Raw genomic sequence first — 22,354 nt, forward strand, 5'->3', positions numbered from 1 at the left:
GGAAGGAGGGAGGAGGGAGGGAGGGAGGGAGGGAGGGAGGGAGAGAGAGATAAAGAAAGAAAGAAAGAAAAGAAAGAAAGAAAGAAAGAAAGAAAGAAAGAAAGAAAGAAAGAAAGAAAGAAAGAAAGAAAGAAAGAAAGAAAGAGAAAGAAAGAAGCCCATGGTCTTTGCTTCCTTTCTCTCCACTTGACTTCAGTCTCCATCCTCTTCCTTTAGTCCATACACCAACTCCTACTGCCAAGTCTATTACCAACCATCCCCTGGGTTCCACTCTTAGCCCCATAAAAACTTAAAAAAATAAAGTCTACAGGAAAAAAAATTAAAAACCACCAACTGCTACCCTATTCAATCTACTGCTTTTGCTGTCTGTTGTTATTTGTTATTGTCTTATACCGGGGCTCATGCAGCCCAGGCTGGACTCAAATTCACTATGCAGGCAAGGATGACCTTAAACCTCTAATCCTGCTTCTACCTTCCATATTGACTCTTTAAAGAATCATCCTTAAGGGCTAGAGGTGGCTCAGCAGTTTAGCATATGCTGTTCTTGCAGAGGACCCAGGTTTGGTTACCAGCACCCACAAGGTGGCTTCCATTAACTCCAGTTCCAGGGGATTTGGTACCTTCTTATGTCCAAGGGCACCAGGAATGTACATGGTACATATACATGATATACATACACATATGCAAGCCAAACACTTATGCACCTAAATCTAAAAAATAATTTTTTTTAAGAATCATGATAATCTTCGGAGACAGTTCATTCAGTTGGTAAAGCGAGTACCTTTAAAGCATAAGGACCTGAATTTAATCAACAAAACCCACACTATAAAACCTCAGTCATGGTGGTCCACATTGTAATCCCAGTGCTGGGGAGGTAGAGACAGGGACATCGTGGGCTCCCTAGCCAGCCACATACACTACTCTACTTGGTGAGCCCTAGGCCAATGAGAGACCGTGTCTCAAAAAAAAAAAAAACATGGTCACACACTTGCACACACAAAAGAATCAGCCCTCAGAAGGCTGAAACAGATGACAAATTCAAGGCCAGCTTGGGAAACAATAAAAATGTCTCAAAAAATAAAATAAAGAAAAAAGAAATTTTCACCAAGAAGTAACTCATATTAATTTAACTTCACAATACAATAATCTCTTAAAAGATCTGTATTTTTTAATTATATGTTTGATGGAGGGATATGCAAATGAGTAAAATGCCCACAGAGTCTAGAAGAGTTGGATCCCCTTAGAGTTGCAATGCTGTGGATATTGCTCTATATAAATAAAACACTGATGGCCAGTGACCAGGCAGGAAGTAGGTTACCAGGCAGGAAGTAGGTGGGACAAGGAGAGAGGAGAATTCTGGGAAGCGGAAGGCTGAGGAGGGAGACACTGCAGCCACCGCCAGGGCAAGCAGCATGTAAAGACTCTGGTAAGCCACCAGCCATGTGGCAAGGTATAGATTTATAAAAATGGGTTAATTTAAGATAAAAGAACAGTTAGCAAGAAGCCTGCCACGGCCATACAGTTTATAAGTGATATAAGCGTCTGAGTGATTATTTTATAAGTGGATTGTGAGACTGCGGGGCTTGGGGAACCTGGAGAGAAGCCCTCCAGCAACATTGCAATTGTTAAGTAACTATGATCTACTATTCCATGTGGGTGCTGGGAACCAAACGCAGGTTCTCTGGAAGAGCAGAAAGTACTCTTAACCACCGAGCTAGCTCTCCAACTCCCACAATAAAGGTGATTTTTAAAAGCAGCCTACCTATAAGAAAAGAAAGCATACCTAAAACTTTCTTTTCTCTAAATATAATAAAAATAAGCTAAGATTATTAAGTCACTAAAAGCAATCACAAACAGAAAAAAACAACAAGCACTGTTTTTTCAGCTCTTTACAGTTAAATTTTCAAAACCTTCAGCTGTGTTTCTATGGGCCTATCTAAAACAGCAAAATCTAAAACTTCCATTGTATTTGCCCAAAATCAGTCTTACTGACTCCCTTTTCTCCTCACTCCTAGCTTCCAACTAGGTACAACTGGGACACACTGGATGTGCTCTAAGCACATAGCAACACAGTGAGAATCAAGAATCAAGTGTTTTCCTTTGTTTTTAATCTATTTCAAACACACAAATACAGATTTGATCAGTAAATGAAACTCTACTTAACTGTCAAAGTTATGGGCACATATTAAATACAGAAAACACTGGAAGTTTTAACACTATTATAAATAAAGCCCTGGTCTCAAGAACGGATACTTGGCTTAAAAGTCTGCTTGGATTGAGGAGGCTGACCACAATAGTGTTTCCTAAAATAGTGCATCTTAAGAATTCTGTGTGTGTGTGTGTGTGTGTGTGTGTGTGTTTTCTCTGTTTTTGTTTGTTTTTCGAGACAGGATTTCTCTGTGTGATAGCCCTGGCTGTCCTGGAACTCACTCTACAGACAAGGGTGACCTCGAACTCAGAGGCCGGCCTGCCTCTGTCTCCCAAATGCTGGGATTAAAGGCGTGTGCCACCACTGCCTGGATATATATTCTACAGGCTATATATGTCTGTATCTCTGTGTGTGTTGAGTGTATGACTATGACTATGTGTGGATGCTTACTCCTGTGCACATGCAGAGGCCAGAAGAGGGCACTGGGTATCTTCCTCTATTACTCGCTTCCTATTCCTTCTGAGGCAGGTTCTCTCCTGTTTTCTCAGCAACGTTGAAAGCCTCATAACTCCAGTGAAAATCTTGTCTCCACTGATCTCACCCCCTGAGAGTTGGGGTTGCAGGTACTTGTTACAAAGGTGCTGGGATTTGAACTCTGATCCTCATCATTACAGAACAAGTGCTCTTAGCTGCTAACCCATCTCTCTATCTCTAGTCCCTTAAGAATCTTTATCGGTGGACAAGATGGCTAAGCAGGTAAATGCATCTGCTGCCAAGCCTGACAAGCCAGGGCTCCCATAGTGGAAGAAGAGAACTGGCTCCTTCAGTCCCCTGATTTCTACAGGCACACTGCGTTATGTGTGCACCCTGGCCCCCAAATAAAGAAATGTAAGGATTTTTTTAACAAGGAACTTTTATTGATTAAAAAGAATTTTTCAGGATAAGTGTCATGACACATTTGTAATCCCAGAGTTCCAACAGGAGGCTGAGACATGAATTCAAGGTCAGCCTGGGTCACCTACAGGAGAAAAAGTCGAGAAGAGGAAAACTATACACACACACTTCACATTCTTTTCTTAAAGCTTTGGACTCAGTAGGTCTGTAGAAGTCCTAGAATCTATTTTGACCAAGCACACCTGATTCTTATAAGTCCTCCAAGTTTAGATATAGCAATGACATAAACAGACCTTTCACATTTAAGCAACATTTGAGGAATGCTTCAACTCATGAGCTCTTGTGCATGTATTCCAGGTTGCCTTAAAATCACCCTTACTCAGAAACTTGGAGAGTAAATCGGAAAGAACATGGAATTTAAAGTTAAAAAAAAAAAAACAAGATTCAATTTTTTCTGACATTTGCAAGCTATATGACCTTTACACTCAAGGCTGTATCACCCCCTGGTACTTGTATATTATGTGGAAATAGCAAACCAACACTAACCTGCCTCACAGGGTTGTCATGGAATCGTCTAAGAATACTCAAAAAGGACTGCAAATAAAGATGTCATTGTTACAATAACATCTCATGAAGTCAGTGTCCTTTAATTCAGAATTCGAGAATGCTATTGTCCAGCCTGATGTGGAGCTGCTGTTTTTCTTTCTGTCTCTCCACATTATCTACAGGCATCATCGCCTCCTTTCACATGACAAGCAACGATAGGGACTGGGACACAGATAAGCAGTAGCTCCTGTCCCACACCAAAATTCTAGGACTGAATGTGCAGGATTAGGGAGCTTGTTTATTGCAATAGCACTGTTTATGTGACAGGACTGGAGTCTCAGCTGTCATTAGAGCTTGGCTGGCAGTATTTCTACTGGAAGCTAGCTTAGCTGTGAGCAGTTAATGCCAGTCATTAGAGAAAAACAATCTAGAGAATGAGTTTTCTACATGCTATAAATGCTAAGGGAACTTTAAAACCGATTATTTAAATTTCTAAAAATTTCTAAAAGAAACTGTCCCCTTTCCTGGCTGCTTTGAGGAGCATACACTAAAACTATGCAATATTTCTTTGGCAATCCATTGTCATCAGGATCCACCAAAACTTAACTTGCAACACTACACAAAATGAACACCCTCCCCATTTTTAATGTGTCGGGAGGGTCTGCCAAGTGAATGACACAATGGTGCCTCCAGGGCTAGCAGTACCTCTGCTTTCTTTACAACTTCAGGCTCTTTCACAAAGAGGGCCATCTTCTTCCTCACACAACTTCTTTCTCATTGTTACAGACTGGCTATCCAAAAAGTACAGGACCAGAAGTGTTTCAAGGTTTGTTGGAGTGTTTTAATCTTTGGAACATCCACATACACTTTGAGCGGAGCACTAAATCACAAATCTAAAACCCTAAACTCCCAAATCTGAAACTTTGGGGGCAGCACATGCTCAAGGGCATTAAAATTGGGGAATAATTCAGATTGGGGATGCTTACCAGGTACCACAAATTGCTGTGCAATAATCCTTCTCTATACTGTGTGAATATATGTTGTTGTGATTGGTTTAATAAAGAAGCTGACTGGCCAATAGCTGGACAGGGTAAGGTTAAGCAGGAGACCTAGACTAAGGACACTGGGAGGAAGAAGGGTGAAAAGTTAGAGGAGTCACCAGACAGGTGGAAACAGGGGGTGCAATATGAAAGAGAGGTAATGCCATATGGCAGAATGTAGATTAATAGAAATGAGTTAATTTAAATTGTAAGAGCTAGTTAGTAATAAGCCTGACCTATGCTACTGGCCAAGCACTTATAACTAAGTCTCCATGTTGGTTATTTGGGAACTGGCAGGCAGAAAAGAAAAGTCTGCCTACAATAAATCATCTCTGCTTTTATTCTCCAATTCACCAAGAACTCTTTTCAGTACTCTATCAGCATTCCATACTGCTTTTTGTCAATACTACAGTTGCTTGTCTGCCTTTGAACACTGAATTATCTTACCTGGCCCTTCTCTAAACACATTCATAATCTTGATTGTGTAACTGTTTTTCCTTGCTGTGACCTCACAAGAACCAACTTAAGCCTGTGAACTGATAAACAGGGTTGTGTTGAACTTTCTTGCAGTTACTGTTTCTATATGTATAGTCTGTCCTTACTATTAAAGAAGTTTTCTAAGAAATCTGGAGTTTTTTACAGTATTTTAAAATAAAAGTCTAAAAGTTACACCAGGCATGATGGCACAAGCCTATCCTAACACTTGGGAGATGGAGGCAGGAAGATCCAAAGCGCAATGACATCCTTAACTAGCTTAAAGTCAGTCTGGGCTACATAAGATCCAAACAAAAAGAATTTCTTTTAAAAAGAGTTGAAGTTTCTAGAAGGCATGAATTTATTTCATCAGAAATCCTAAACTTTTAAGAAACTATTTTGGCCAAATATGCTAAAATTTCAATTTCCACAAATTTATTTTAGCGCTCACAATTATCAAGGTTTTATTGTTTAATTGGGAAAAAGTTTCTTGCTAGAAGAAAACCTATTTGGAACAATTTTATAAGGAAGATACAAGCATGAATAAATGTGTTACCAAGATTCTGCTAATATTTAAATAGTTATTACATGTAATAGTGTACATATATCCAAAACCATAGATGAAGAGAGGTTAACTTGTCATCATGCCACTCAAGGTAGCAGAGGACAGGTGCACTCCAGGGCCACTGAGCACAGGAGCTCACAGCAGTTGCAGCTGCATGCACAAGACCTGCACAAAATCAGGCCAGTCAAAAATTCCAGCTCATAAACTCCCACCACTAGCTGAGAAGCTGGTGGGAACTGATGGCTGCTGAAAAAAAGGAGTCAGTTTTCTTCAGGGATGCAGCCTATGACAGGCTGTCCATGACCCAGTCAGTGGGTGACCAAGTCTTAGTTTACTTTCTAATGCTGTGATAAATGCCATGACCAAAAGCAACTGGGAGAGGAAAGGATTTATTTGGCTGTCGGGTCACAGTCCATTATCAAAGGAAACCCAGGCAGGAACTCAAGGCAGGAACCTGGAGGCACAAACTAAAGCAGAGGCCAAGGAGAAATGCTGCTTACTGGCTTGCTCCTCAATGGCTTGCTCAGCCTGCTTCATCACCACCTGCCCAGGGAATCACACCATCCTCGGTGAGCTAAGCTCTCCCATATCAATAACCAATAAAGAAAATGCCCCATAGATTTCCTGCTTTCATAACTTTGTAACAAGTCTAGTCTGAACAGCCTTGGTTAATTTCAATCTAGCTTTTCAGAGGCATATGATACTTGGGGTTTTAAATCAAAGAGGGAGGATGTACAAATTATTTTACAAAATGCAAAAATAAAGTTAAACACCCCACTTCCAAACAAAACACACTATTCACTAAATAAAATTATAATGAACCCTTAAAGGGCTTACGGTTTAGAACAAATGAGGTAACTCATTCACTCAGATGTGCATATATCACATATACATGATGTACCCACACAACTAAGGTAACAAATGTGCAAACACACACACAAGGCATTGTAACCACTTCAAAATGTTCAGTGACTTCTGTATGTAGTCCTGGAGGGAAAAAAATCATAATGTATGTTCTCAAAAAGTGGAAAGAATTTACAAGCTGAAAGCATGAAGGTGAATGTGGAACAGGAGAAAGACTATCTCAGTCAACAAAATCAATACTCAACACCTGCACAAAGATATCAAAGAGGAAGAAAGCAAAAGCAAGTCTGGGACACAGTAACCCATGCAGAAATACAGTCAAGAAAGAATGCATATAGGCTGGAAAGGTTGCTCAGTGGTTAAGAACATTGGCTGATCTTCCAGAGGCTACAGGTTAGGTTTTCAGCACGTGTGTGTTGTGTGTGTGTGTGTGTGTGTGTGTGTGTGTGTGTGTGTGTGTATTACCATGTGTGTGCCTGGTACTAAAGAATGCCAGAAGAGGGCATCAGATGTTCTGGGACTGGAGTTATTGATGATTGGGAGCTACCATGTGGGTGCTGGTAATAGAACGTAGGTTCTCTGGAAGAGCAGCCAGTGTTCTTAATTGCTAAGTCATCTTTCCAACCCTCAATCTTTTTTTATAAGGATGCAAAAACAGATGTCAGAAACATACATGAGAAAAATTAAAAATGTGCCAAGAACTTGATGTTACCATGAAGTTAAACTTTGTGCAAGTGTAAGGAACAATTTGACTGTGGGGTTTTATGCAACAATAGAGTTGTACAAAGTGTCCTGTGAGAAGAGGCACTTGGCAACACAGATGAAGGGGGACTGCACACTCCAGTCCTGATGCTGCAAGGATAGTGTGCTTCTAGTAATTAAAGATAGGGAAGCAAACTGACCACTTGTTGAATTTTATCTACTGGTCCACAGAAAAATGTGAGAAATTTTCAAGAACCTTAAAAATTAAACTTTCCACACAGACATCTAGAGTTAGACTCCTGTGAAGACCACTGCTGAAGGGTGTTGCTAAGAGACAGGCAAACCCAGCAAGCTACATCTGGTTTGCAGGACATGTTACTATGCTGAAAGTCCATGTAATCAGTAACATCTGCAGCTTCAGCTATTTCAGGGACCCCCCAGAGCTGTCAATCAAGCAGTCACACCCTTGGGGATTTGTAGCAGGAAGTTTCTCTGGTCCCTCCCACCTCATGGTCTGGATGAATCTCTTCCACCCATGGTCCCACAGCCGCTTATAAAATAATTACACAGAGGCTTATATTAATTACAAACTGTATGTCTTGCCACGTAACCGTGGCGTTACCGGTCTGCTGGCATCTTGTTGCTCCTTTGGTGGTGGCTCAAGTCTCTTCCCACTCCACCCTTCTTCTCTCTGCATCTCTGCTTGGATTTCTCCCCTGGCTGTAAGCTTTCTTGCCATGGGCCAAAGCAGCTTTATTTATTATTCAATGGGAGCCACACATATTCACAGCATACAGAAAGACATCCCACAGCAGGGATCCTCAAAATGTCATCATGACAGCTCTGGCTGTGTGAAATCTTCCCCCAGCCTAGAGGGAACCTAATCCAATCTTTGACAACCAGAGAAGACTCAAACCACTGAATCCCCAGAGTTACCTACCCAACTGCCAGAAGCCCTGATTGTCATAGCTATTGTTCCGGGAGTCTTTACTTGAGTTATAAAAGCTTCAGGTGACCCTTAAATGACTAGACCACACACAGCCACCCTAATCTCCTTTCTGTCCTTAATCTGGTGAGGGAGGAGCACTTCCCCCACCCTAACAGCTAGTACACTCCTGAGATTGGTGAGATTTGGATGAGCAGCATTCTCAGAGCACTCTAGATCTTTATCATGGGTAGAAGGATCTGAGCAAATAACACAAAATTAGTCACCTCCTGGGGCTCTCCACCCTAGGCACACCCAGCAGCAGAAGCAGTCAGAAGGCAGCTGAAGAATCCCAGATTACAGCTGGGAGCAGAGACTGCAGAGCTGAGACTGTGGGGAAGCAAGAGCTGTGGAGCGTCAACACTGCAGTTGCTGCAAGCTCCAGACACTACTGAGAATCTCTAGCTCCAGTGCCCTGATGCTAAGGAGCTGACAGTCCTAACCCCCTGAAGGCCAGGCCTGTAGCAGAAAGAGCAGAGTGTCCTGGCACCCTAAACTTGGAGCTCCACCAGCTGTGGGGTACTCAGCAACACTGAAGGCCCAGGAGCACCCTAGGCTCAGGAGCTGAGACACTAAGAAGCTGTACTTTGCCTTCTTATGCTTTCCATCTAATAGAACAAGAGAACCAGAAGTGGACTGGTGATAGGCCATCTGTAGGGGCCTTGAGAAAGCATACAGATTATTAAGGTTTAGAAATGATAATATCTGAGTACTGTGAAGTCAGAGGCAAGGGAATTTCCCATGGGATTAAATTTGGAGAAGGATTAAATACTTGAAAAACTGAATGTAACTTAATTTGTCTATGTCTATCCTAGCTTCAGATTACTAAAGGGAGCCAGATACAAAGAACTGCCTAGTAAATTTTTACCAAGTACAGACGTCTCCTGTGGTTAGGCTCATTACTTTCCTATGATCTTTTTAACTTCAGATTGTCAGCATGAAGTTGGCTATGTGAACTACAATTGTTTCTTCATTCCAATAATCCCTAGCAATCAAATCTGTGTACTTTGTATGAACAAAATGTCAAATGTTACTTATTACCCATGAAATTTCACCAGACTACCCTAGAAACTCACTAACCTCATTTAAAAGATGTAGTTATATTTAGAGGTTAGCTATTTTTGTTCAAGAACAGTTTAGTGAGCAAAAAAGTTTGCCTTTGCCCTTGCCCAGACGTCTCCAAAGCCAATCTGTTAGCTATATACTACAATGCAATACCTGGCCTTCAATGTTAAAGCTCTTATATTGTCTAGCCTTTCCTCCTACCATCCTATGACTAGGTTGTTGTACTTAATGGCTGCACAGATAACTTTTTGGAAAGGAGAGTCTCGCTGGAATTCCTAGTTGGAGAGAAGATAAAATTTGCCTTATTTTGCTAAGGGAAAAACAAAAATCAGAAAATGAAACAAAGCTAACAGTTCACACTACAGTACTATGTATGGGCTTCCTTGAGGAAATAATAACCCAGTGCTGGGCCATTCAACAACCTTTTTACTCAGACCCCGCTAACAGAATTCTCATACCACAGTGGTTTGATTTTTCCTCCCCCAAAGAAAAACAGTCTGGAAGGTGTTCTTCCCTGTTTTCTGCCACTCTTCACCAGGCTAACACACGGGGCCCTCAGAGCTCAGCTTGGGAATGAATCACTTCCAGGGACAGCTCTGATTTCCCTCACAAGCTCCCACTGGATTAAGCACACTGTTTTCCCACCATAATCTGCTCACTGGGTTCCGGTTTGCCATACATATCACTGGCCCTCGCTGAAACAGACACTTAGAAACTGCTTTTACTAAACAGCACTGGCTCCCCACTTGGGCCCATACAGTAACTGAATGCAGGAGCAAAGCCTGGCATCTCTGTTTCATTTTGTCTCCTCTTTCTCATTCTTTGACTACTGAAATCACATAAATGTGCAGTCTGCAATTCCAGAAAGGGTGGTGGAACAAACCCTCCACTCCAAATGCCAGCCACTTACTATCCACGAAGGCAGAGCTACACTCTGGAACAGAAGTGATCACCCCGTAGGAACCAGAATGATCCTTCACAGAATGACAACTAGGAGAGGATGACAGAGATGCACACTTTCTCAGACCAGCTCATGGGTCCAGAGCTGAAATAAGGAAGGCTCAATAATGGTCAAGACCACACCTTGACCAGAGCTGTTAATTATGCATACCACATGCCCTTTGCCCAGTTCTTCCTCTATTTAGTCAAAGCTTTTAGCTGAAGACACAGGGGATCACAGGACCCCTTATCTGTTCCTTTCCCAATGTGGGTGGCCAACTGAAGCAAACTTTCCTCTGCTCTTCACCATAACTTTGAGACAGATAGCTGAACCTAGCCTGCCAAGGATACCAGAACACAGGGGTTTTTACCCTGAAAATTCACATTAGATTACTAGATATACTAAAGATCCATGGCCCCACCCAATATACCACCAATATACCAATTATACAATGCTAAGAATAAGAGAAGTAAAGTAAAATATTAACCTTCCAAATGTATCCTTATCTACAAATAGCATTAAGTGGCATTGGAACTGACCTATACAAATCCATTTACTCATATAGTTAATCTTACTAATTTTATTATGCTATTAATTCAACAATTATGTCCTAGTTTGCTTTCTACTACTGTGATATAAAGACTATGACCAAAAACAACTTAGGGAAGAAAGGGTTTATTTGTCTATACAGAGGAAGATAAATTAACATCATTAGCAGAAACTAGGCAAAGCCCCCTAAGAATACCTGCAACTAGCATTTATTTAAAGACCTCAGGGAATAAACACTCAAGATTAAGACAGCAATTCTATAAGGGAAAAAACAATACTACTTACATATTAAAATTATTCCTAAGATCACAACTCTCCCCAAATCACTGTTTAATCACAACCTACCCCTAAGAGTCTAAGTGTTGCCTCTGCTAATTTGTTTTCTAAATAACACACTTCATCCATCCAACTGCTTTGAAGAACTCATTTGAATTCTGTTATTTAAAGAATCCTTGAATTTGGAAAGTAAGGAAGTGTTTAAAGACCTAAGCTACATGCAAATAACATGGGGGTGTGTGGTTTTATTTGAGGGAAGGCGTCATCTGTGCCAAAGCACTGATGTGGAGAGGGGTCAGCGGTCAGCGGTCAGTCTCTCCTTCCTCTCTGGGTAGTCCTGGGCATGGAAATCAGGTTGGCAAATTGAGGACTAAGTGCCTTTTCCTGCTGAGACATCTTGCTGATGACCCCCGATCACTTCTTTTTGCTTCAGCATTTAAAATGTGGTTTAAAAAAAATCTTTTCCCCAAAACTCCAGAGTAAATTGACCTCAACAATATTTCACTCTGTTATGACACCACGGTTCTCTCCTGTCCCAAAGTTCTAGTTCAAATTTCTTTTCTACTTACATAAACTCTTCCCTAATTTACCAATTTCCCTTCACCTGGAGCCAAGCCTAAGAGCAAGTGTTACTTCTGAAGCGCAATGTCACATCACTTGACTTTCACTATGGATGTGTGCATGTGTGCATTCACATTTGAGTTTTAGCCTGTATAAACAGTTTAAAATAGCAAAACTAAAGTAACACTAGGCTTTCTTTGCAAATTACATCTTATTGCATAGCTGATTCCCTATGGCATTACTGTTATACTGACTTAAAGAAAAAGAAAAAAAAAAAACCCACAAACAAGTTTTTCCAAGATGACAACGATGAATCCGAGCAAGTCAATTGTGAAATTATAATCTAGATCTTAATTGCATTGAACACTTTTTCCCCCAGGGACTATGAAAAGGTAACAAGTGACTTTGAAAAGCTGTATAAAAATCACCATTTGCCCCACATCAAGGAAAGAGCTCACAAACTCGTTTCTACTTGAAATATTTTCTCGTAATATTAGGTCGTTGTCCCAAAAGATTAACTGTCATGTCTTTCCTGCTAAGTTGTTTAAATGTTCTTTAATGAACAAAAAAAAAAAAACCCTGAAAAGTAACAAGATTTGTGTTTTGTGCGTAGTCCACAGGCAACCATACCCCAAAATTCTATAAAACATTTGAGAAGTGAACAATGAGTACAAAACACCAGTGAACCACATATACATCATAAATAATTACCAGAGTTTTTCTTTTCTGAGCCAAAAAGAATTAAGGAAACCAAGGGGGAGGGAGCGAACCATGACTTTAACTTCTCTGATAACGACCTTTGTCCTAGTTTTTAAAATCTGCCAACTGAAAAAGCAAGGTTCCCGGGTTTTGTTCACTTTTTGTGAAGACACTTTTTCTCAAACCCTTTTGCAAAAAGTACTGCCGATTACGATAAGAAGACTTGCCGTTTTCCCAACACAGCGCTTCTTACTCCTTGGAACTCCAGAAGATTTTAGCAAGGATTCCTCTGACACCGCCCCTGCCCCCAAAGGACTTCGTAAATTACATGAAATAAACCCAATCCAAGTAACCGGGGAGGCAAGTTTCCCAAATCAGGACTTCTAAAATGCGTTGTCCCCGCATCCCTTCCTCTTTTCCTCTCACCTATGCATCTCATAACAGGGCCAGTTTCCAAGCCAAGTGAAAAACTTTATTAAAAACACTCCAAGGGGCAAAGCGGGCAAGGCACCTGACTCGGGCCGCCAACTCAGAGTGGTTTCAACGGGACGAGCCGCCGAGAGTTAAGAAAGGTTTTCTCCGTGCCCGCTAGGCTGCAGGTCAGATCCCCCAGAACCCGCCAATGCCCCCAGGATCTGCACAAGTTTCCGCGCTCCAGAAGCTGGCTCGCAGAGCGGTCGTGAGAGAGGGCTACGCCGGGGCCATGGCGGTCCACTCACCTGCCCATTCTCCGAGCCGCGGGCCGACCCAGCCCTCGTTGCCCACGCACCACACCTGGAAGGCCCTGAAGAGCGAGTACGAGGCCCGCAGGGCCAGGTAGGCCACGGTGCTCGCGCCCACCCAGTAGAGAAAGCCGGCCGCCGGGAGAGCGCGCTCCATGGCTCCAGAGACTAGGCCTCACTACCTCCGTGAATGGAAAAGGAAAAAAAAAAAAAACAACGAATGAATGGAGCGAAGAGGCGGAGCCGGTCGTGACGGCGAGGACGCCGCTGGCTGATGCTGCTTTTTGAATGCTTTGGACCCAAGACCCGCCCACAGTGTCATACCCATGTCGCCATTGGTGACTTCCCCGTCCTATGAGAGTACTGTGTCTTCCATTGGCTAGTCCCCGTTGAGTAGCCCCGCCCATACGCCCCTCCTGCGCGCTGAGCGCTGCATTTTCGTATTAAGACAGTGGATCGCTCACATGCCACTCAATATTTGGCCCCGCCCACGAGCTCACATCGCGCCACCGGAGTGCAGGGATCTCTCATTGGCGGAGGCGCCCCTCACGACTACAGAAGGCTGCGCGTTGATTGGCCAGTGAGACCTAACCTGGTTTAGCTTTGCTTTTCAGGAAGGACTGGAACCGGAAAGGGAAAGTTGTAGTAGAAGTCCCCGTGGAGCTGCGCTTATGTTTACGCCTTTGCATTAACCACTTTCAACCCCTTGTTAATTCTGTGAACTTCTCCGATAAAGAGTTGCGGTTCCCCCTGTCTGCGCCACACGCTTTCGCTCCAGGGTTTGAGCTTTAGACTCACGGTTCCCAGTAATTCTGAATTGGAGACAACTCTACTTACATTAACAGTTGTAAATAGGAATGAAAATATGCTACAAGAACACAGCTTGTGGAGCAAGTCTCCTGGGAAATGAATCGTTTTGAAGTGCACCTTGAAGAACCAGCATCACTATATTTCTGGTTTTGTGGGAGGATAATGGAGGGAAGAGAGTGTGTGTGTTTGTTCGGCTTGGCAGGACTAATGATATTCTAAAGAGACATTTGTGTCCTTTGACTATCTAAACTATTAAAACAATGGACTCGAAATAGAAACCTATGCACCCCTCCCAGTTGTTTCATGCTGGGATAAAAGAAAGCCTAAACCCCGGGCAAACTCTTCTCCCAGAATACCTTACATTAGAGGCAATGAGGGGTCAGTGGTGAGCTGGACCACACTTTGACTGGGACTGCTTAGGTATGTGTAACTCTGGCCCTGTTTTTTTTTTTTTGTCCAGAGCTGAGAACTGAACCCAGGGCTTTGCACTTGCTAGGCAAGCGCTCTACCAATCCCCACCCCACCCCACCCCCCCCCCTTTTTTTTTTTTTTTTTTTTTTTGCTTCTGAAGTACATGCTTTATTTCTGTCTACAGTGCCTGTTGAGCAGAGTTCTAGTTTGCAATCCAGTTTACATAACATCTCATGGGGCTGGCTGTCCTGGTCATGGGTGGAAACAAACATCGTTGGCCTTGCTCGGGAGGCAACAAACAAACATCATTGGCCTTGCTCGGGAGGCCACGTAAATTAGCCCAAAGAACTATTTCCGTTGAGGAAATTGACTGTTTCAACAGTCCCCAAAGAATGTACCTACCACTCTCCTCTTTCATAGGCCCAGTCAGACTGGAATAAGATTGAGTTTCTTTCTGAGTTTTTAGCATAAGTCCTCAGTGCCCCAATGTTTCCATAGCAACAAAACTATTAACTTGCCTCTGAGTCCCTCCGCCCCATGTCTTTCACTTTTCTTCCAGGCTCCCAAGTGTCTGCTGTCTGGCCCTCTTCTTAAACCATAACTGCACTTCAGAACTTGAAACATGGTTTGGTGGTGGTGGTGGTGGTGTGGTGGTGGTGGTGGTGGTGGTGGTGGTGGTGGTGAATAAATTTCTCTGTCTCTCTCAGTCTCTCTGTCTGTCTGTCTCTGTCTCTGTCTCTGTCTCTCTCTCTCTCTCTCTCTCTCCCCTGCTCTTCACCATTAATCTGACTGCTTTAATTGACTTGTCAAGGACAGGTGGCCAAACCGCACTTGTTGATGAACAAGCTGTGGCCCTAAATCTGGTAACTGGTGGTATATGAGAGTGTACACCCTTGCATGGAGGCCAGAGGTTGACATGGGTGTCATTTTTATTTTGGTTTTGGTTTGGTTTGGAGACAGTCTCTCTCTGAAACCCTGGTTGTCCTGGCAATATCTAAATAGACCAAGCTGATCTCCAACTCAGCTCTTTGCCTGCCCATGCCTCCCGAGTGCTGGAATTTAAGATGTGTGCCACAGTGACTACCCAACATGGGATGTCTTCACCTCTCTCCACCTTATTTTGTTGAGACGGGGTCTCTCAAAGAACCGGGTACTCACCTGTTTAAATAAGCTATGCTGTCACTGCCTCCGCAGTGCTGGATCACAGATGCAAGCCACTGCATCTGGCCTTCACATGGTGCTGGGGATCTAAACCTAGGTCCTTATGTTTGAGCAGCACGCATTTTACCTACTGAGCCATTTCCCCTGCCCCTGAAAGGAACCTTTAAGGGGACACAAAAGTGTGATGTCTAGTAGATCACAGAAGTACTTCAGCAAAGTTCCGGGGGTGGGGTGGGGGTAGGGGGTGGACACACGTAAACAAATTGAATCTCTGTTCAGGCTCATCTTCTGCCTTCAGCTTATAGGTCCAGGTGCCCATTCAACATCTCCACTCAAGCTTAATACATTTACTTATTGTTTATTTTTGTTTTGAGACAGGATGTCAAGTATCTGAAGCTGATCTGGAGTGGGCAATGTAGTCAAGGATAGCCTTGAACTCCTGATCCTCCTGCCTGTTCATCCCAAGGGTTGGGATTACAGGTATGTGTCATCATGTCTGGTTTTTTAATTCAGTGCTGGGGGTTGAAACCAGGCCTAGTCAAGCACTGTATCTCACCTGAGCTACATGCCTAACTCAAACTTAATATATTTAAAAACAGAACTCCACACCTGCCCTCGTATACCTCTTATAGTGGTTTGACTGAGAATGCCCCCTCATAGGCTCATATGTTTGAATGGTTGGTCTCTAGTTGATAGAACAATTTGGGAAGGATTAGGAGGTGTGGCTTTAATGTCATTGAGAGTGAATGTAGAGGTTTCAAAAATCCATGCGAATCCAACTTAGCTTTCTCTGCCTCTTGCTTGTGGATCAGATGTACTGTTGGGAGCCAAAAAATGGATGAATGCGCCTTGACCATTCTTGCTTGGATGATCTGACGTAACTACATCCTTGACAACCATTACTAAGTTACAAAAAACAATAACTCCCGGAAAAAAACACAAAATGTACCTTTAGATTAATATACTTTTAGAATAACTTCCTTGAACATATTCAGGTTGGTCGGTTGCACAAGCTTTGGACCAAAGAGACCTTGCGATCCTATTCTTCAGAAGAGACCTCACCCGGACCCTATTCTTCTATTCTTCAAACTTCCCATCCCCCTCCCTTCCCCTATTCACTTCTCCTATACATCAGTGTATATAAGCCTACTTTCCCTTGCAATAAACGAGACCTTGACGCAACTCAGACTGACTCTGTTTTCTTTACGCACTTGGTCTCCTTTCTCTCTCGCCCCATTGGTTTTTTAGGAGGTGCCTCCTCGAGTCTTACCTAATAACCTGGCCTGCTGGACGGGTCAATGTACGTTCTCAGCTGCTTCTTCAGAGCCATGCCTGCCTGCTGCCAGGCTCCTTGCTATGTTATTCATGGACTTGCCTTCTGAAACTGTAAGCAAGCACCCAACTAAATGCTTCCTTTTTTAAGTTGCCTTGGCCATGGTGTCTTGTCACAGCAATACAACAGTAACTAAGACACATTTTTACCTTTTCTTTTCCATCTCCTTAACTGGACCACTACTTACGATTTTTCTGGGATGCAAAACCTAGGGGGTCAACCTTCCTTTCTATCAAATACTCATATCCAGTTCTTCAACAAGTCTATTTATTCTGTGACCAAAATATACCTTGAGAGATTTCTTAGCTCTACTACTGCCAACTAATGCAAATCTCAAGTGTTTTCATCCTACAAGGCAATAGCTTCATAATTAGTCATTCTGAAGCTGTCTTGGCAAACAGATATTGCTGCTGAAGAATTTCTGTTATAGATACAGATATATAGATATAGATATGAAACTGGGCATAGCCAGGCAGTGGTGGCGCACACCTTTAATCCCAGCCCTCAGGAGGCAGAGGCAGGCGGATCTTTGAGAGTTCGAGGCCAGCCTGGTTTACAGAGCAAATTCTCTGACAGGCTCCAAAGCTACACAGAGAAACCCTGTTCTGAAAAATAAAGAAGGAGGAGGAGGAGGAGATGAAGAAGAAGAAGAAGGAGAAGGAGGAGAGGAGAAGAAGGAGAAGGAGGAGGAGGAGGAGGAGGAGGAGGAGGAGGAGAAGGAGAAGGAGAAGGAGAAGGAGAAGGAGAAGGAGAAGGAGAAGGAGAAGGAGAAGGAGAAGGAGAAGGAGAAGGAGAAGGAAGAAGGAGAAGGAGAAGAGAAGGAGAAGAGAAGGAGAAGAAGAAGAAGAAGAAGAAGAAGAAGAAGAAGAAGAAGAAGAAGAAGAAGAAGAAGAAAAGAAGAAGAAGAAGAAGGCATAATGGTGTATGACTTTAATACCATCATCCCAAAGTCAGAGATGGGTCTCTGTGAGTTCAAGGCCATACATAGCTAAATGAGTTCCAGGCCAGCCAAGGCTACATAGTAATAGCTTGTCAGGTAAAAAAGAAAGAGAGAGGATTGGGGATTTAGCTCAGTGGTAGAGCGCTTGCCTAGCAAGCGCAAGGCCCTGGGTTCGATCCTTAGCTCCAAATAAATAAATAAATAATAGAAAGAGAGAAAAAAGAAGACATGTAGAGAATCAGACACAATCATATTGGACTTCAAAATCATTTATTTATAAGATTTCAAGTTGAGAATAGTCTTTAATGTAAAAATGTGAATTAACAACATTGTATTGTAGTAATACACATAGATTTCCATTGGAATTCATTGGCAGTTTTTCTACATTGTGATACAAATATGTACAAATTCATATCCAATTTTCATAGCAAAATTGGGAGTAGCTTGTTGTATAAAAGAAAATTTCATAATGAGGAAATGTCACAGAAGTTGGGAGTTTTTAAGAATACCATCATAGCTAAACCTTTGACACAAGAACCAGACCCTTCATTATTTCTTCTTAACAGTCCCATCATCCACTGTACTATCTGATCTTCATTTGATCATAGTTCAACATTGTGCTTGCTTTTTATTTTTGGTAGGTTCTCATGTAACCCAGATTGGCTCTGAACTTCCTACACTTGAGCTTCTGGTTACCTCGAACCTCCAGCTCCTGAATGCTTGAAACCTAGGCGGATACCAACAGAGCCATTTCCTCTGTGCTGGGAAGCACACTTTGCAACTACTAGGTGAGCGCTCTGTCAACTGACAGAGCTACATCCCAGCCGGACACACTGAGCTATGATTCCATTCTACACTCCAGTTGTCAAATCCTGGGTTGGAAAAAAAAGAAAAAAGTTCTATGAAAAACAAACTAGCCGGGCAGTGGTGGTGCACGCCTTTAATCCCAGTACTCGGGAGGCAGAGGCAGGTGGATCTCTGTGAGTTCGAGGCCAGCCTGGACTACCAAGTGAGTTCCAGGAAAAGGTGCAAAGCTACACAGAGAAACCCTGTCTCGAAAAATAAAAAAAAAAAAAAAAAAAAGAAAGAAAGAAAGAAAGAAAAACAAACTAATTTAAAAGAAATAAAATCTTTAGCATTAGAAAATACTTAGAAGTTACTATTTGATTTCCTTAAGCAATAACATTATCATGAGAAAACAATATTGGGTTTTCATGTTAAGTATTTTCGTGGGCATCACTGCATCCAAAAACAACAGCCCCACTCTCCTGCCAAAGAGGAGAGATGGCTCAGAGGTTAAGAGCACTGGCTGTTCTTCCTAGAGGTTCTGAGTTCTATTCCCAGCAACCATATGGTGGCTCACAACCATCTGTAATGAGATCTGGCTCCCTCTTCTGGCCTGAAGGGATACATGCAAGCAGAACACTGTATACATAATAAATAAATCTTTAAAAAAAGAAAAAAGAAACCAGCTCTTTAGTAGATCTTCTTCTGCTATGGTCTAGCTCTAGAAATAGACATCTTGCAAGCTCCTTTGAAGGTCCAGCAGGGATGGGCAGCTGTTCATACACCTTTGACTAAAGATAGACCTCCTTCATCAGAGAAACTTGTCTTCTTCTGCCAAGTCCACAGCTTCTGGAGGGAAGGAGAAGAGGACATTAGGCTGGCTAACTAGATCAACTGAATCCACCCTGGCACTCAGTGGGTTACATATCACAGTCAGATCACCCTTGCAAGAAGACATTCTGCACTTAAAAACTCCAGGGCTCTTTCTGCTCAAACAGAACTTGAGCTCATATTCATGTTGCTTCTAGAAACAGTTTTCAAATAAAACTGAGATCCAGCCAAATTGAAACAAGGAATTTAAATATACAGCTTTAAGGATAGTGAGATGCCTCGGAGGGGAAAGGTGCTTGGCGCTAAGCCTGATGACCTGAGCTAGATCCCGGAGACCCACATGGAGAGAGCCAACTCCCTCAGGCTGTCCTCTGACCTACACAAACATGCCACGGGACACACACACACACACACACACACACACACACACACACACACCAAAACAAATGAATGAGTGCAATCAATAAATGAAAATACAGCTTCAATAACTCTCTCAGTTTTTCAATTCCCAGACTCACACAGACTTATAAAAACCAGAAAAGTATGCCAAGCCATTTAGTACCCTTCCTGGTTGGTAGCTGATGGATCCTGACCCATCAGCCTTGCCTCAGTAACTGCTTTACTTCATTGGATCACCAGACCTAGTAATCGCTCCAGCTATCTTACCCAGGGTACTTTCACCTTTAAAAAACAATCAGAGCCACAATTAAGTCAGCTCCAACTGGGTAAAGGGGAAGCAAACAAGGATGTTTTAGCAATGTCTTGCTGCCAGACAAAACCTGCAAATATTAGGATAGTTCTGCAAGCAAAAACAGAAAGGAAAGAATACAGAGGGATACCTTCATGTGTTTTCTTGCTTGCAATGGATTCAGCATTTGCTATTTTTGCTCATGGATTGTTTTTTTCCCCTCCAAAAGAATCTTGTTAATTTGATTTCTATTGCTTTTGCCTATGTCTTTTTTTTCCTCTTTATTTTCTTGGTAAATATATTTGATGCACGCAAAAAGACTATACAAAATACAAATTGCTTATAAATGGGCATGGTAGTGTTTGCACAGCACTTAGGAGGTTGAGACAGGAGGAGCCAGAGTTCAAAGACAGCTTGAACTAGATAGTAAGATTCTGTCTCAAATAAACAAACAAAAAGAATGTTGATTATAAAGTCAAATGTAATAGAAAACAGCAAACTAAACACCCAAGAACTGTCCTAAACACACTTTTATCACAAATATATATATATATATATATATATACACAACACATATATATGTCTAGATATATAGATATACAGATACATACAATAGTGTTTAATTTGCCTTATTTTTTTTTATAAAACTGTTTATGGATTTATTCACTTAAAAAATAAAAGAAAAACATCAAGACAGAATTGAAACCAGGAAAACAATTAGCTTTAGATTCTCTCTCAGGACTCAGGTGTTCGTTTGCCTGCATTCTGTCCATCTCCACAACCCAGTATCACCGATTCTTGGTCTCCTGTCTAAATGTTATTCATACCTACACTTAACAGCTGTTAACACATAAACATGTATATGTTCTAAGGCTAGGATCTATACACATATAATTGATAGCGTAAGTGTTCAGAATGGCCATTCTCTGTGCACAGAGGCTCTCTGAGGGCATAGAGCTGGGAACTGGGTGAATAAGTGGCTTCTATAATCTTTCCATGTGGTGATTTTATTAGTGAGTTCACTATGAATTTGTCTTATTTTTAAGCTCTGTTTCATAAGCATCATTTAGTGGATGCTGGGGCATCAGTTCAGATCTTCCTTGCAGAACTATGACATTTACTCTCCCATTAGCCAGAATGCTGGTTGCTGAAGGCTGGCAGCTGTGTCCCTCTGTGAGCATTACCCTTGGTCAGAGGAGCTACTTCACCTCCTCCGCAATGGAAACTTGCACTTCATGACTAGTAGGTGGAGACATACAAAAGCCTGGGCCATTTACTTTATGAATGGACAGCTCTGAAAGCCTCCCAGCTTCCGCACTCTTGCGACATGGCCTGAGGCCTCAATTGTAAATGGTCTCAGTTCAGCTTCTTCGGCTTAACCCTTCTTCCCTCACTCTCTTACAAATGCTGTCCCTAGAGTACTCCATAATAGATCCCCAGCAAGCAAATCTCACCCTCAGCATCTGTTCCCCAAAAACCTGTCATGGGTTGCAGTGTGTCTCCTCAGAGGACCTAGCCACCCTCCGGCCTGTCGAAGGCATTGCTATTTCGCAATAGGGTCTTTGTGAATATAAGGAAGTGATGATGAGTTTCAACTGGGTGGGGGCGGCTTTCAATCCAATCATCCCCCATGGAGAAAGTCAGATGGAGAGCCATACAGAGAGGCAGAAGAAAAAAGCCCAGTGATGATAGAGGGTGAATACAGTGATGCAGACACAAGCAGAGGGAAGCTGAAGATTGATGACAACTACAAAAGCTAGGAAGAAGCAAAGAGCCATCGCTAGACACTCCAGATACAGGGCAGCACTGCCAACACCTTGATTTGGCACAGTTGGATTCAGAACTGTGAGAATATATCCCTCCTCTTCCTCTCTCTCTCCCTCTCCCCCTCCTTCTCTCTCTCTCTCTCTCTCTCTCTCTCTCTCTCTCTCTCTCTCTCTCTCTCTCTCTGTGTGTGTATTATGCATGTGTATGTGTATATGTGTGGAAGCCAAAGGTCACTATCAAGTGGCATCCTCCACTGTTCTTCAGCTTAGTTTTTGAGGCAGGATCTCTCACAGAATCTGGGGTTCACAGATTTGGATATATGGCTGGCTAATGAGCTCTAGCAATGTGCCTGACTATACTCCCCTGTGCTAAAGTTACAGGCATGTGCCACAGCACCAAGCTTTTACATGGGTACTAGAAATCTGAACTGAGTTCCCATGCTTGGACAGTAAGAATTTCACCCACTGACTCATCTCCCTGCCCCAAGAAATGTCTACTCCTTAAAGTTACATCTCTCCTGACAGGAATGAAGGTACTTTAAAGAGACATGTGCGCCCTTCTCTTGCCTAACAGACTATGGAACAATGGTCTATTGG

General features: G+C 42.5%; 1 protein-coding gene and 1 long non-coding RNA gene across 2 annotated transcripts in view; both read right to left on the minus strand.

Annotated features, from left to right (window-relative positions):
- The window catches only part of Hsd17b12 (hydroxysteroid 17-beta dehydrogenase 12), a 131,745-nt gene extending 118,443 nt beyond the window's left edge, over window positions 1-13,302 (minus strand). The window contains exon 1 of the mRNA XM_028879005.2: window positions 13,029-13,302. Coding sequence (XP_028734838.1) covers window positions 13,029-13,188 — 160 coding nt within the window. The 5' untranslated portion in view covers window positions 13,189-13,302. The remainder of the gene's footprint in view (window positions 1-13,028) is intronic.
- A 5,779-nt stretch (window positions 13,303-19,081) lies between these two features.
- LOC114699734 overlaps window positions 19,082-22,354 on the minus strand; it is an 80,644-nt gene continuing 77,371 nt past the window's right edge. Inside the window, exon 4 of the long non-coding RNA XR_003735574.2 lies at window positions 19,082-19,321. This is a non-coding gene — a long non-coding RNA (uncharacterized LOC114699734). The remainder of the gene's footprint in view (window positions 19,322-22,354) is intronic.

The sequence above is a fragment of the Peromyscus leucopus genome, chromosome 4 (genome assembly GCF_004664715.2).
Source record: "Peromyscus leucopus breed LL Stock chromosome 4, UCI_PerLeu_2.1, whole genome shotgun sequence".
NCBI lineage: Eukaryota > Metazoa > Chordata > Mammalia > Rodentia > Cricetidae > Peromyscus > Peromyscus leucopus.